General features: G+C 40.2%; 1 protein-coding gene across 2 annotated transcripts in view; it reads right to left on the bottom strand.

Annotated features, from left to right (window-relative positions):
• The window catches only part of pax7a (paired box 7a), an 84,965-nt gene that overhangs the window by 48,895 nt on the left and 18,971 nt on the right, over positions 1 to 17,099 (bottom strand). For both annotated transcript variants that reach the window (XM_036559736.1, XM_036559737.1), the window contains exon 5: positions 1,468 to 1,667. In XM_036559736.1, the coding sequence (XP_036415629.1) occupies positions 1,468 to 1,667 (200 nt within the window). The remainder of the gene's footprint in view (positions 1 to 1,467; positions 1,668 to 17,099) is intronic.

Below are 17,099 nucleotides of genomic sequence, written 5' to 3'. Positions count from 1 at the left end.
TTGTTAATGATAAAGCATTAGAAAAGATGAGCTAGCAGTCCTGGCTTCACATCCCACTGACTGGGTACCTGGTTGTGCCCTTGGACAAGGTATCTAAGCCCCCCACTGCGCCCCAGACAGTGCTGCTGTGCTGGCTTGTTGTGCTGCCCCCAGATAGCAAAATGACAAATTTCCCTTGTAGTATCAATAAAGCATATAATATTGCATAAGCAAGGTCAATCTCACACCAGAATATACAACACTGCTAATGAAACGGTCAAGGAAAATGACTTTTAGTGTAATTGTTTATCTGAAAATGTGACCATGAGTCTATTTGCCTCGTCATGAATGTTAGAGTTCTTCACAGTTTACATCCATTGTCTCACTTAAATTAACTTAATAAGGTGTTGAATTGAGACTGAAGGCTGGCTGTACACAGTGAAACTTTTATGCAACTAGTTGCCGGTGAGTTGCCTGCAACATAATTCATGTGCAACTTGATAGTTACATCGAGCAATTAAAGTTGCATGCAACACTTTCCATTACCAGTGGAATGGGCAAATTAGCAGTTTGTATTTTTTGATACACTGTATCTATTGCTATACAATGTCATCCGTGAGGTGATTTACATATAAGCAACATTTTTATCATCTTTGTGTATTTTCCTATTGTCAGTGCCATTCACTTTTTTATTTGCTTCTATATGGAACCTTTTTGAAAGGGTATAGTTCCTAAGGGGTTCTTCCATTGTTACAAGCTTGAGATCATAACAATAGAAGAACGCTTTATGGTACTAGATAGTACCCTTTTCAAAAAAGTTCTATATAGAACCATTTACAGCACATTCTTCATCAGTCTGGTTCTGTATAGAACCATTTTACAATGCAAAGAACCTTTAATTATGCAAATGATTCTCCTTTTCAACCACCCAATAAACCATCTCCTGTTCTTTTTTTTCCCATTCATCCAGTAAAATAAATTGTTTGGAAGTATCTCATTCGTGATGTGATCACATGACACACTACTGGCGTTTTGATTGGCTGTTTCACAGAGTTAAGACACTTAAGGCACCTGCACTTGCATGAAAGTTTCCCTGTAAAGCCATTCTTGAGGAGATCTATTGACTAGGTTAAAAAACCTGTATACCTATAATAGGTTGAAAGCGACCCTGTACACCTGGGGGATTTTCTACTGGATCTGTTAGAGAAACTCTGTTAGTATGGAACTCTGATGAATAACAACCAGACTAAGAATGATTGCACCTCACAGCTGCATGAACCTGGCTAGAGAGCATGTTCTTGGGGAGACTTACTCACTCATCACAGGCTTTTCTTCAGGAGTGTATGGAAAAAAAATGGTGTCTGTGGTGAATATCTTCTGAACTGTGGCCCCAAACCATTTATTCTGAGCTCCACAGCTGTTGTTCTCTTCTGGCCTGTTGATGAGCCTACTTGAATGTATACACTGCTGCGTGTGTGCGTGTCTAACCTGTACGCGGGCCTCGGTGAGTTTGGTTCTCTGGGCCAACTCCTCACGGGTGTAGATGTCTGGGTAGTGCGTTCTTTCGAAGGCTTTCTCCAGCTCCTCCAGCTGCTCGGCGGTGAAGGTTGTGCGGCTGCGCCTCTGTTTTCTCTTCAGCGGCAGGTCTGGCTCCGACTCAACGTCCGAACCCTCGTCTGTACGGTTACCTGACATGTAAACAGAATAGTTAGAAGTTCCACCACAAAGAAAGCCAACATTTCCTTGTAATTTTAAGCACATTGATGTACCAATTTAAAAAGGTCTGACACTTATTTTCCTTGAATATAAAACTACTTTGTAGCTTTGGGTGACTTTTTGAAAAGCTGTATAACACATTGTAGGATTTTTGCAAAAGAGAATAGTGGGCTATAAACTGTTGCTACATCAACTGCCAGTGGGCAAAACCATCCTTCACAAACAACAGCATAATAACTCATCTCCCATCTCACATTTTTCTGATTTTGCAGTATTTCTCAGCCCTTAAAACTGTCAAAGCCTGTGTATAGGACTATATTTTGTTTCCTTCTCATGACAACATAACTTATGTACTGGTTTCAAAATGGTAACAAAGTATTTCATAGTAGTTACTGCATAATAATACGTTAATAACTAAATTATAATCCTGCAATTTTAGGGTTCATTTGATTTACATGAAATTTATAATGATTTATGCAAAATATAGCACAACATGGTGCATGACAGCAAAATACACAGCAAACACTAAGAAGCAAAGAATTTTAGGTAAAAAAAAAAAAAAATTCCAAAATTGTGAAAGACCCAGGGAGTGCAGTCACAGCAGTATTAATGTTCTGTTATCTTCACATAGAGCCCAGGCTACAGTTCGTATGGCTCTTATTCACATGAGTGGAGTCTTCAGAAGCATAATCCTGCCACTGAGCTCTGGAGGCCTGGGGACGATCGCTGGGAGGGTTAGGGTAATCTACGCAGGACACCTTGCCATTCTGCATCCCCCTTATTCTCTCTACACCGGCCTGAGGCTAGCCGCTAAGAGGCAAGTGCTTGAAATAAGTACGTATGATACTGTATTACTTCTGGGCCATTGAATTCCCCAGTCTTTGTGTTCGGAGCTAGGGTTCAAAACATGTTACAACAAAATTGTACATTACCTTTTTTTCCCTTCCTCCCCTAGACACACTGTCAAACACAAGTACAGATTGCAGTTGGCGGTTTTGCGTTTCAGCCTGGGATGTATTTGGGCTCTACAAAGCCAAGCTCCATTACGGTTCAGGCCAAGAGGAGCATTTGTGAGCAGAGATACGGAGTGCGCTTAGTTATACTACTGCAACACATTACCATGATAATTGCGTCTAAAATTGCATCATACTGTATTCCCGAGCCACCTCTGTGTATCTATTCACGGAGGCAGCAAGGCTTTTGAAAGGTCCTGTCACAAAAATCACACTCGCGCATTTGCTCGCTGTAAACGGTGGAGTGTTGACAAGTGGCGGAACACGGAAGCGTTGCTCCAGGCCCTGCGGTCTTGCATCATCCACGGGAAAGGAGAGAAAAGGCGAGGGAAGAAAGAAAGAAGGAGGGAGAGAAGAGAGAAAAAGAGAGAGAGAGAGAGACGGAGATGGAGACGGAGGGGCTCTGAGCACCTTCCCCCGCAATGCCACAGCTGCCATAGAGAAGGCAAATCTCCTTTAGAGACAGCATGTGCCCACTGCTGCCTGGCTGGACCACTTCAGCACAACATTTCCCCCCTTCTCTCAGCTTCTTCTAGCCAAAGCATGGAGCAGATCAGCTCTCAAACCCCCCCCCCATCTGCCAGGACCACTACTGCCACAGTCGCGGTGCCAACAAAGGAGGTGACGAGGGCCTATGTGGGTTTTTGTGTGTTTGTACATGTGTCTATCTGTTGGTCTATGCATGTAAGTATGTTTTGAGCATGCACCAAAATTCACAATAGGAAACCATGAAAAGAAAAACACAAAAAACAACTGTGTTAATAAAAAAAAAGAACAACCAAACTGGCTCGGCCTCAAGGCCGGCTCTGGAGTTTAATTAAACAAGGAATTAGGGGATTATATGGAGACTATCATTACAGGCCACTCGAGGAGTCTTCGCCGAACGTCTTTTTTGTCTCCCTCGAGCTCCAGCTCAATGATTCTCAACGGATTACATGCGGCCGCAGGACATGAGTCCGCATTCATTAAATCAATTCTTTTCGTCTTCCCATCTTTTAATAAAGATTGATTTTTCCAGCAGCCAGCCTGCACTCCAGTAAAAATACCCTTGAACATACAAAGTTGAATATGTACATATCCGGGAATATCCCTTTGTTGGTTTTCATGAGGATGCGGCACAGTGATTTGCCACTAATGCACCATGACAACACTTGAGACTGGCGCAGTGGTCTATAGATCACTTTCCAAAGTCACCTCGGCCTCCTGAGGGGGAAGGGAGCATGTGCTGCTGTGTGTTTTCTCTTTTTTTTTTTGGTTCCATGTTTTTTTGGGCGCCACATGATTCTGCACGAAGCCGGATTCCATCAGCTTAGACAGTCTACGCATCTCAATTTGCATTTTCCTAGACCTGGACCTTGCTTGTGGTTAATTACCAAGGTTAGAATCTTCCAGTCTGTTGTGCTTCACCTACTTACTTTACTTCATTCTTGTCCTTTACATCCAGAACCATGGTTGGTGCAACCGATGTTCAAAAGCGACGCGAAGGACTTAGTACAGCTTCCTCGGACGGTGTCACAAACCTTGATATCAGCAGCTCTGAGAAGTTTGGACAGGACTGAAGGTCAACAGGGCCCCCTGACAATGAGCAAAGGATTATGGTAATGAAACAGACGCTAGCGCTGATAGAGCAGAGAGAGAGGGGCATGATATGGGCCCCATCTCTATCCCAGCGAGATCCTCTGATTGGGATGCTGGGTTTTTATCATGGGGCCAGGATCCCCCAGATAGTCTAGAATGGATTATGGCACACAAGTAATATGGCTAAAGCCTACGTTCCCAGCTAGGTTGTGAGGGGAGCCTGGGGTGACATAGCTGCCCCATTTGTGGATAGCTGGAGCCGGAGCTTTAATCTGGAGTTAGATACCTCAGACTGCGACTTCTAGACATGTGGGTGGATCACACAAAGGCAAAGGAGAGATTATAAATACAGAGCCCAGGTAGACCCAATGCTACAATAATCCATCTAGGGATCTGTCTAGGGTTCACTTCTTTGAAATCTAAACTGTCTCAAGGCTTAAATCGAGCAGTTTGTAGTCTTGTGGTCTTTGAGTCTCCTTGCTTGTGTACAGACAAGAAAATGGTGATTAATTGTCACCTTCATTGAAACAAAATCCCTGCGGAAGATGAGGTCAATTCACAAACACGGTTCGCTGTTTTAAGACAATAAGGTACATCCTGATTAATCCTCCACATAATGACTTCGCTGTAATTCCATTTGAAGGTTCTGGGGATATTGATAAAGTGCTCAAGCCGATGCCTGCTCACTTATCAAGCAATTAAAGCCTAATTATGTTCCACTCAGTCGGTGCTATAGCCAGGATGTGTTTTCCTCCAGGGCCCAATGTGATCTTTAACTAAATATTGACATTAGGCAAAATTGAATTTGGGATGAATCAGGTGCAAAACAGATGTTCTGTCAGAGTTCTGGATCACGCCCCATTCAAAGCAAACCCTCATGGACTAATAAAACACGGAGATAGATAAACTAGCGCCAAAAACGAAGAATTGTTTTGTCAAATTGAGTAGTCTCATTAATTAAGAGCAGGCCCTCGGTTCCCTAGTGGGATCACTTAGAGCGCTAACGATGCATGAATCATTTAAAATGAATCTGTTTTGATTAGAGCAACACTATGAGGAAATGTTGCTTACAAGACCAAATGTGCAATTTTAAGAAAAAAGTCAGTTCTATACCTCATAATAGATTCTTTACTTCATAAAAAGCCAGGAAATGATTGTACCTGGCAGTGGATTTCTTGGGATCATAAGCAGCGTAGCAATTTTTATTGTACATAAAACATGAATGCTTTATTTATGGTAGTATAGTTGTCTACAGTGGAAAAACAGGGATAAAAAAGCCAGACTGTGACATTTTATTTTCTTTGCTTTTTATATCCTCAATGAGATTTTAGCCTCAACAGCCACAAACCTTAAGGAATTCAGACAAACTATTCAGGCTATTCATAACCTGTAGTCTACACACACAAGAACTGGGACCAGCATATTAGCATCAATGTTTTTGAAACTGCTAATGGAACACTAGCAGCCGACTAGGAACATTCACTGAATTACAGAAAATCATTACTTTTAATGCCCAACAACCCAGAAAAAAGCTATTGCTAACTCTGAGGAGATTACAATACTAGCAAAGATTGTTAGTGCTTTGGATCCTTTGCACATAATGACACACATAATGTACTTCCAGAAACGTTAACCATAGATTATCTTCGTCGTTGAAAGCTTCTCCACATGTTCGCTAAAAAAACATCAAGTCCATTGAGCTACACCACTGTCCTAGCAGAGCTCATGTTCAGGCCCCTGCATACTTTTTTTTCTGACTTCAGACAGATGGGATATCCATCACCCCTCTAAAACTCCTCCTCCACCCCTCCCTATTGTCTTTTTTATGCGTCTTTTTTCTTTTTCCCTCCTTCACTCTTACCCCATCTCTCTCGGGGCCTTTTCAGCTGAGGCCCTGAGTAAAGTGTGAGGTAATACAGCCTTGATCAACTCCACCTCGCAGCTGGACGGTCCATAAAAAGACCCAACCAGAGGTGTGGGTTATCTCCACAGTCGCGTTTATCCACAAGGGCTATCTTGCTAAGACTCTTGTAGACACTTAGGCAGTCATGTACAGGATGTAGCGATGGGTGTGCAAACTTTGCACCTAAACCAGTGAATGGGGGGGTCAGCTTTGTAACACAAAGGAGCTAATGCTGACTGTTTTAGCAGTTGGAATGAAGGCTAATTTGAACAGCTTGGGGAGTTTTATGTATCCAAACACTAAAAAGGGTGTCTGTTTGAATTGTTTTTTGTTTTTGTTTGTATTTATTATTATTACATGGGTTGTTGGAGCTAGAACTGAAAGTGCAGGTTCCGCCATCACCCGGAATCCTCCCGAATTAGTCAGGGGATAAAGGATGATAAAAAGCTTCCATGACATGGGGAGAGGGAGGTAGCGGCAGCTCGAGCCTCATCTGCTATGATTGCCTTTGAATCAGTATTAGCTCGACATTACGGCAAGATTCCATGGAGCCTTTTTTTAATACCGTAACCAATGGCCTCGATATCAGCTGTACCTTGCAAACTACCCAAGACAGAGGGACAAAAACAGACAGGGCTTTTTTGCAGTGCAGCATTAGCTCATAATGGCTCATTTTGAAAAGCATATTAGTTCCAGCATAATTACAATCAGGCCCTCACACTTGCTATTTTACAGGCATTCAAAAGGACCAGCCTTGGAGCAGCGGATGACACCAGTTGAGTGTAAATGACAACAACAAACGCCCCCCCCCTTCCCTTCCCCACAACCCCCCACCCCCTGCCTTTGCATCTCCCCCCACACATACCCATAGGACAAAAATAACAGCACATCTTCCCATCTTCATTTTTTTGTTTACATGTTTATTTTGTGCGCGTCTTTTGTAGGAGTTGTTGTTGCAATTACACTTTTTGTCAGTCATAGTGGAGCAGGGGGGTGTGCGGAGAGGGATGGCGGGGGTATCATTATACAAACAGCCCCCAAATCGAGGCATAGTTTTGCCTTAGCGATCTGATTTGCTATCTCTGACATCCATCTGCCTCTCTCGGCAATCTCCCTGGCTCGCGGCCTGAATTTAAAAAACCAAGCCTCTTCTTTTTTTTTGCCTGTCCTCAGGTTTGTTTGGGGGGGATTGAACCTCAGATACTGGTGTGCCCACGGAGAAAGAGTAACGTGGGGGGGGGGTTGGTGTTTAAGGGGACGTTGCAGCAAGATCAAATAACTGACAGGGGAGTCATTTGCATTTTTTGGGATCCACGTCCTTAAAGTGTTTGTGCCAGAACTCGCGAAGCCTGGAGAGATGATGAAACAGTGTGGCTGAAAGACTTCTATAAAAAGAAGAGAAAGGCTTTAAATGAACGTATCCTATGACTCAAATTTGTGCTCTGACAATGAGAAGAAAGAAAGAACACTGGCTTCGTTGCCTTGTTGCTTTTCTTCGCTCGAATCCTACAGTAGAGACGGGCATGCTCTCAATGCGCCTCCACTATGACTCTCTCTGTGGTGGCCTACTTTATATCCCAACACAACCCCCATTGAGTTTTGCTCATTCATCCATTCAGCAGCCTCGCTGCTGCCCAGAGCTGACCAGTTGCTTATACATACGGTCTCAATGGGCAGCTCTTGTTCTTCTTAGGCGCCAAACAGCTCCTATTGACTCTGTACTTTACTTTATACTGTACTGCCCAAGGACAAGAGCCGAGCAAGTGTACGCTGCAAGCCTTGCATTCAAGTACGGAACAAGATTCTTGGGGAACTATTTATTTATTTATTCATTCATTCATTCATTTATTCATTTATTTATTTATTTATCTATTTCCTCCACATGATTTAAACAGAATTCCATTATGAGCTATAATGCCTAGCTAGTTAGCTTTTTCACTATAGTGATAATGGCAAATGTGTTAATTACATTGTAGCTACATGATAATAATATTATATGTAGTATTAACTCTGGCATGTGGCTACAGTACTGAACATTAGCTGAAGTTAGAATGATCAAATTTGCTTTTAGGTTAGCAAACAAGCTAGCATAAGGTTAGCTGTATATTTTTGTTTTCTTTGTTTCTGACTTTTACAGCGATGATAAATATCTTAACCCATCTTAGCAAGAGCTACAGTTTCTAAGAAACGTTAATGTTTTGGACATAAGATATAAATGAAGGAGTTCATGCATTTGAAAGCCAGCTAGCTTTCATTAGCTAATGTGAACTGACAGTGGCTGGTTAGCCTCACTGACAGATATTAAATATTTCTTGTTAAAGGATACATATTACATATGTCTGATATACAGAGGCAAACGCTGAAATGACACAATAAAGAAATATGTTTCATTGGAATGAATCTGTTTTTCCTTTCATTTGTATTGATGGAGATTTTACTCATGCAATCTGTTTTCATTGTGCCACTGAGGGTGGGGTTACCCAGAATTCCTACCTCTTATTTTCTTATTTGTACTCAATTCTCTTCATAAAAAAACCTATTTTTGTTGTTTGTGTTACAGGTTGTTAGCCTTGTGCTAAAGCTTAGGTTTGGGTACATTTAACATGTTTTTGTGTTGTTCACCATGATGGTGTTTCATGTTCAAATTTACCAGTGTGATAAAAGTAAACAGGAAGTGACTTTTAGCTTAGCGGTGGGTTACTATGCTCACAGTAGGCATCTTTGAAAAGTTTCTGGTTCTGTTGTCAGGGTATCACATGTTGAATCCTGGGGATGCAACAGCCCAAAAAACCACTAATTATTAGCATGTTATCAACAATTTTTTGTTGCTCTGCAAACTGGTAATAATGGCTGATATATTTTTAGCCAGTTTATTGATTGGGAGCTAGTGGAGGACACAAGGCATTTCTATTTTGATTTTTTTTTGTCCTGTATATATATATATATACATATATATATATATATATATACAACAGGAAAAAAAAAAACAAAATAGAAATGCCTTGTGTCCTCCACTAGCTCCCAATCAATAAACTGGCTAAAAATATATATGTATAGTGTAAATTAAAAGAGCTATCTATTTTAAGAGTGATGAAATTGTCCATTAAATTTACGGAAAATTTACTGGTAATTTTTGCCAGTACAATTTTTTTTACGGATTGATATAAAAAAGTTGCCACAAGTATAACCCGTTTCAAAACAGCCTCACACTGTCAGCTCTTCTTGTGAGCCTCATTGTGGAGCATGCTCTCGTGCTCATCTTCCAGGATTCCCCAAGAAAATTCCTACGCTTTTCTTCCCCGCGACATCGGGGTAAAACTCACATCCTTTGAGAAATGACAAGAGCGCCAAGCGAAAAAAGAGACGAGGCCTACGAAAGGAGAAGAAAAAAGATGAGAGAAAAGGGCCAAAAGAGGGGAGGGTCTATAATCTTTGGCTCCCACAACAAACAATTAGACCCTCTTTTTTTTCTTTCAGTGAGGTAGAGAAAAAAAGGAGGTTTTAAGAGAAGAGAAGAGAGAAAGAGAGAAAGAGAGAAAGAGAGAGTGAGAGAGTGAGAGAGAGAGCGAGAGAGGGCCAAGAGAAGCGGCAGAGGCGCAGGTCTTTTATGGCTGCTGTCATGCGTGTGAAGGCGCGGCACAGCCGTGGGAGCACACGCCTCAACCTCCAACAACAGCGCGGGCCCGGGGCCTCCCGGCTCCTTTTAGCCCCGCATAGACGCTGCACCGCAGGGGGCCATTAGGGCCTGAATAGGCCGCTGACAAGCCCGCGCAGCTTGGTGGGGTATCGATAAACGCTGACATATTGACTCCCTATGCCCGAGCGCCAGGGGACAGGCATGCCTGAATATGTAAGCGTGAAGGGCTTGAAGGGTGGGATTATCCCCCCTTCATCGCCAGCAACACCACCTTTTAGAGAAGGAGAAAGTTTAGGGTTTCTTTGGGTTTTAAAGATTTAAAAAGTTCTATAATGGTTATGGAATGCAGTGAGTTTGTGTAATTAGGCTAAATGAAAATTTGTCTTGAGTGTAAATTTTTTAAGAAAGTAAGAAGGTGGGATTAAGAGGGTAAGAGGTTTTTTTTAGAAAACTGAAAGATTTGCAAAGTAATCCTGTGATGACCACAGCATGCAGTGATGCAGCTTGCCATTTTAGGCTAACTGACTTTTTTTCCCAAAGAAGTTAAGCCAAAAATAAGTTGAGTTTTTTTGTGGAAAATGAACTCTAACGATTAAAAAGGTGTGTTCTGTCGTGAAGACAACATGCTTTAAGTTTCTTTGCACTCTGCTGTTTGACTTGCTAATTTGTCGTAAGTCGAAGGCAAATTTTTGCCTTAGCATGAATTTTTTTCCCCCCAAAAAAGTCCCAATTCTTCACCCCACAGGACTAGAAAAACAACAATACCAGACACCACTCCCAGCTGTGTTCCTGGGGGTCACTCTACCTTACCTGCCACTCAGAAGTAGCAAAGGACTTTGACACACCAGGTCCCCATTCTTTGTTTAAAGAAAAAAAAGGATTTCATTTCCTAGGGTGGGGTCCCTACTAATTAAGGTCACAGCTAAAGTAATGAAATTAAGAAGGGCAACAAAAGCAAGGAAGGCGAGCTGAGGGACGGGAGGGGGGCATACCAGCCAGCGCAGACCCGAGAAGCCCCCTCGGAGGCCCTGTACAGAGGCAGCGCAGGAAATCAAATGCTAACTCTGGGGGCTTTGGGTGAATGCCACGAGATGGGCCAATTTATTTTTCCTCCAAGAATGTACAGGATAGAGTTTACGCCGGAGAAGGAATGCGCAAAAAAAGACGAGATATGCGCCTGGAGGAGGTTCCCCTTCCAACGAGGCCAAGACGGGAAACTTTTTCATAATGAAGTGCAAAGGAAAGACCAAACATGTTGGGGTATTTAGGTTATGGAGGTGGAAGTTGTGGTCTTTACAAAGCCAAAGAGCTGCAGTGTTACATTGGTATATTGCAGAGGTTTAGAGGAGAGCTGCATTCATTCCTTAAAAGGGAATTCCAGTGATTTTTTTTTATAAGTCGTAAATCAGTTGTTGAGATGTAAACAAGCCTTTCAGAGAAATGTGATATGAAACGATGCATTGATTTGGATTACTTTACAGTGGTGGGGATAGGAAACATATGTAGCTGTTTCATTTACGATCCAAACAATCAGTGAATCTATGTGTGTCTAGGTAGTTTTATATGTAATATTGATAATGGTAAAATATGAAAAAATACATTTTCTTGCATGTATCTCACTGCCTGGAATAGAGTTAAAAAATACATTTTAGTCCAAAATCTTGTTGCACAACTATTAGTGCATTCATAACCATTTCATGTAACTTTCTGTGAAGGGCTTTTAGAGGCATTAAATGCATTAAACATCTGGTTCCCATCACCACCACTGTGAACAATTCTTATTCTACGTTTTCTAGATTGGATAATCTCAGATCAGACTACATAGCTTACATCCAAACAGTTCAATTCTGCAGAAAATTAGCAAAATCTACAGATTTTCTCTCTAAGTACATTTATATTTTTTATCACAATTACTATAACAACTTCTATTGAGAAAGAAAGAGAAAGAAAGAGAAAGAAAGAGAAAGAAAGAAAGAAAGAAAGAAAGAAAGAAAGAAAGAAAGAAAGAAAAAGAAATAAAGAAAGACAGAAAGAGAGAAAGAAAGAAAGAAAGATTTAACAAAACAACTTAAAAAACTGCATGGCCAGGACTGAGATTCACAAATAGTACTCTGTTGAAGACAACTGAAAAATACTAACACTATTTTAGTGTTGTAGTACTTCAGTCTGGGCTTGAGGTTGTAAATTAGTGGTCTTGGTTTTATCTGAGTCTCATTATACTTTGGGCTCAGTCTTGTCTTGGTCTTGGGGTAAGGTAGATTCAATCAGCCAAGTGTGATGCTTCCATCTAAACTCTTTTCTATCATTACAGAACAGCAACAAAACCTTCAAACAGGATAAACAGTCCTTTCTTTAAATCAAATCTGTTTACTGCCAGTTGAGGATCTAATTGATCTTTCCATGATGGCTTAACTGGATATTATTTGCTTGTTGATGTTCATTGGTACCAAAATTCAAGCATCCCCTGAGAGCCAATCAGATTTTTTTTTACCATCATGTATATTTATATCGCTGTTGTTGGAAGAAAACCGGTAATTTTACAGGAGAAGGAAAAAACCACCTTTACTTTTAATGTAAGTCAATGGAAGCAGATTTTTTTGTTAAATTATTTCAAAAACTGAAAAACAACTATATATATATATATACATATATATATATATATATATATATATATATATATATATATATAATTTTTTTACAGATATATGATATAATAAAATATTATGTATTTATATGTGTAATGAGTGATAATGAATGTACAGTGCATGATTTTCTCCTGTATTTTACTCTTCTGAAAAAAATCTTAATCTGGTCTCGATCTTGTCTCCGACTCAACTACTACTACTACCAAGTCTCTGTCTTCACTCGGACTCACTGCGTCCAGATCTCGGCCTTGACTCGAACTCGCCTCTAGTAGTCCTGACTACAGCAGACTTTTATTACATCACGTGACCAGGCTGCCACGCCTCTGCCAGGCATGGTAACTGAATTTCTCCAGCTCCTCCGCGGCTCATTCAGAGCTCTTTAATATTCTCTGGGTTTAGAGGTTACAGTAACCCGCCACAGCGCTTGATGTCAGATCAGTGCTCCATATTGTGCCTTTAGCATGTAAAGGGGGGAAGTGGTTGGAAATGAGAGCATGCATCCCCCTGAGGAGGAAGCGACAGACGACGCATAAATAAGCCCATTAGTTAAAAATGGGAGGCGAGCCACATTTCCGTTAGAACATACGGGACTTTGGCCCCGTCTCTGAGCTCACCGGCCACACTGTGTTTTTTCTTTTTTTTTCTTTTTTTTGTCCTAACTTGGTGGAAAGAAAATACACATTTCTGATTCGCAACACTCTAGGAACATGTTTATTGTCTTGGCGGCCCCCTCCTTTCCCTAAAAAATGGCCACATGTTAAATGAAAATAATGAAGATTCCATTTGTGAAGGAGATCAAAAGCATAAAATGGGCAATGTTATGGCCCTAAGTAGCATGCGCTAATGGTGATTTTAAAGCAGCCGAGCATGGTGTGAATGACTCTAATTCATCAGTGTTCAGGCCGGGCCGCACGGCTCTAAACTTAATTAGTGTTGCACATTATGTGGGGGGCATTTTCTCCATTGTAATGAAATTAGGGAGAAATGCCTGTTGTCTTTTTTTTTCCTGCCAGTGCGCCTCGCCGCTAATCCGCTGCACTGTCCCCGGCCATGCCAGCTGTCAAAAACTTTGACATCTTTGGCAGGCGGCGAAAATCGGTGACGGAAGAAGTTTGAAATCATTTACAGGAATGAACGCGAGCTATTATGAGTGGGCTCTTTTGTTAGGGCCCTTAATAGGAGAGAGGGATGTGCACAGTGGAATATCTTCAATAAGCACAGCAAAGAGCAGAGGATGATCTCTTAAACGTTTTTAATCTCTCACCATTTCAGTTACACTATTACAACTCAGTTATAACAAGATTCTACACTATTTTTACACCACAGGCATTTCACATCCATGTGTTCTTTTAAAGGGGAATTAGGGGAATCAACATTTGTGCATTTCTCCCATACGGAGTCGACTGCGCCGTGCGGGGGGAACTCACCATGGAGGAATCATTCATGGTGATAGGAACCAGACGTCTGCAGAGTTTAAAGCTTCTGAAAGCCAGTTTACATGAAAGTTATTACAGGAAATGGTTATAAACATGCGGCCTGATACCTGAGTCATTGTGTTTTGATAGATTTGTGAGAAGGTTTTGGCCTAAAGTATCATTTTTTTAACCTATCCTTGGCAGAGAGATACATGCAGGCAACAGAGTACCCAATGATAACCTTTACTGCTAGTTTATCATTATAATTATCGTTATAAAACTCAGAAAACACACTTAGATTCAATGGTAATTTTGGATAGCAAGTAAAATGGTAATATTTCACCACTGTGAAGAAAAGTGAGCTGGTAAGTTTCTCAATGCAACAATTTACGTCAGACCACTCTGAATGACTTTGTTTACATCTCAACAATATATTTATACAAAACAATATCATGCAGATTTTTAAAAATATGTACGGAATTTGCCTTCAAGCACTTCGTTAAATCTTATTGCCATTGTTAGTATTTTTATATCTGTTGTTTACCACAGGATGCAAGAAAATGCCTTGAATTTTGTGAGGAAGAGGAAAAGATTATGCCCAGTCACTGGGGCCTCTACCAGGACAGCAAGGGACTCCTGAGGGGGCTTAAACCACAAGGTATGAGGAGGCCCAAACACTTGGGACAATCCACTGCAGACATAAACATTACATGAATGACTAAGACTTGAAAATGTACAAATGACTAAACGAATGAAATAAATGAAATCTTATCTGTTCCTCAAGTTTAGTATCATTATCCACTGAGATTTTGTTGTTGCCATTCAGAATAGGATGATTTGGATGTCACTGTCACTGGGTCAGTACCCCTCTTGTCACTGGGGTGGTTCCCTCAAGGGTACATCTCAGTACCTTTAGTCAGAGAACATAACTGTACCATAATCCACTAAAATGATATGTTCTAAGCTGTACTGACTCCACACACCCCGTCTCGTCTCCAGGCTTTTATTTTACTGATCTGTTTTAAAACATTCAGTTATGAAAAGTATAAATATGTACCTGGAAAAACTTATTGAAGGTTCACAATTGGACCTTAAAAGCACTGTTGTACCTTTGAGGGAACATTTACACTGTTTGTACCTTGATGAACGAAAAATGTACCTACACAGAACCTTTATTTCTAAAAGTTTAGTGTTATCTAACCTCCCATGATTCGGTTTGGCTTGAAAGAAAAAGAATAAATGAGTTTAGTTGTGGGACGCATTATAGACCCTTTCAGGAATTTTCTTTTTTTATGATATGTGTTGTCGGGAGTGGGCTTTAAACGTCGCCACTGTCGAAAGAAAAACAAATGTCTCCAAAATGGTAACTTTACACAGGTGGGCAAAAATGTTCTTTAACTTTCAATGTAAGTTTAAAGAGATTTTATTTAAGGCAATATTGGAGTGTTTTTATTAGCACAATCATCATGACAGCAACACACAACTGCTGAGCTCACATTACGCTGCAAAGTAAAAATCGCAAAAAAATGGAGATACTTGTTTTGCTCTTTTTTTGGCGAGTGATAATATATAATAAATGTCAACGCTGTATTATGACTGTATTAGAGAAATAAAAATGTGTTTTCCATTATACATCAGCGGTTATTCTTTTCAAAAACTTGTTATATGCAAAAATGTTACAAATGGATAAAATACCCATTGTCCTTTACATTGTGTGTAAATTTCATGACGAATGGACCAAAAGAAATGACCCAAAATTACTTGGAATAAATTCTGGTTCCATTAACTTACATTAAAAGTAGAGAATGTTTTTCCTTCTCCTGTAAAGTTATCATTTTGGAGATACAAGGTTTTGTTCTGACAGCAGTGATATACATTTTGGCCAATTATGATTCAAATTTTCCTCAGAAATTGTAAAAACACACAAACCACTATAATGCAGGCACAATAGAATATTACACACTAAACAGCGAATCTGGTTTATTTGCAAAAAAAAAAAAAATGTATAACTTTGTTCAATCTCACTTTTTTCTTTTTTTTATTGTTACTGTTGCAGTGTGGGAGCCTCTGAAGACTCCTGGGCTCAGGTGGCTCGCAAGACTAGCATCCGTCCCTGGTGAGGAATAAATACAGACAGGCTTTTCCAAACTCTGTGACCCCTGAGCATCTAATGGTGAGCAGATTTTGTTCGTCTATTTAAACCCAAAACAAATCTACTGTGTAATGACTCCACTTTTACATATGACGGTTCTAAAAGGCGAACATTACATAAGAAATGTTTTAAATGCAGGAGCCACATAAGACGATGCTTACTGCTAGTAGCAGTGTTTCAGTGTAAAGCAACAAAAGGCAGCATTCTTCAACACAAAAGTCTCTTCAGCACATCAAGTGTGGAATCTGGAGGAGAAAATATCCATTTACTATCAAAGCTCACACACATACAAAGCTACGACTGCATAAAGTGAGCAGACTGACCTTCAAAGCTCTCTAATGAAGCTTAATGGAGCTCAGCAGGATTGAAAATTATGTTCTGCTGCAAAACCTCACAAGCAGTGAATTTGGAGTATAATGTGGTACAGTATTCCTGGATTACTTTGCAAACATATGCCCAGCAAATCTTTAGCAAATAATGGCAAAATATGCATTGTGTTGCATATCATTGCTGTTGGAAAAAAACCTTGTAAGTTTCATGATGAATGGACCAAAGGAAACAACTCAAAATGGCTTGGAATAAATTCTGGTTCCATTGACTTCCGTTAAAAGTAGAGTATGTTTTTTCTTTCTCCTGTAAAGTTATCATTTTGGAGATACTAGGTTTTGTTCCAACAGCAGCAATTCCAGAGCATGAGATATAGAATATTCCAACCTTTGGGATAATCCCAAAGGATATAAGCAGCATTTTAATGATGAGGCCAGTAAAAAAAATGCTGTTCATGACAAATTGCAAGTAATGTGCTGTGTGTACAGTCGCATGCAGAAGTTGGGTTAATTCACATTTTTCATTGATTTTCCAAGTGAAACATTCTCTACAGGGAATAAGCTCAAATATGGCATTTTAATGCTAATTTTAATGCATAATTTCTGTTTTTGCTGAGCTTACATATTTAAAAAAAATAATAATTATATAAAATATAAAAGGTGCCATAACTTTTGCACAGATCACATTTTATGTTTTATTTTACAGTATGTACAATTCAGGAAATAAACAGTAAT

This window comes from Colossoma macropomum, unplaced genomic scaffold (genome assembly GCF_904425465.1).
Source record: "Colossoma macropomum unplaced genomic scaffold, Colossoma_macropomum, whole genome shotgun sequence".
Taxonomy (NCBI): Eukaryota; Metazoa; Chordata; class Actinopteri; order Characiformes; family Serrasalmidae; genus Colossoma; species Colossoma macropomum.
Note: the sequence above shows the minus strand (reverse complement) of the source record. Positions and strands in the feature narration are given on the sequence as shown.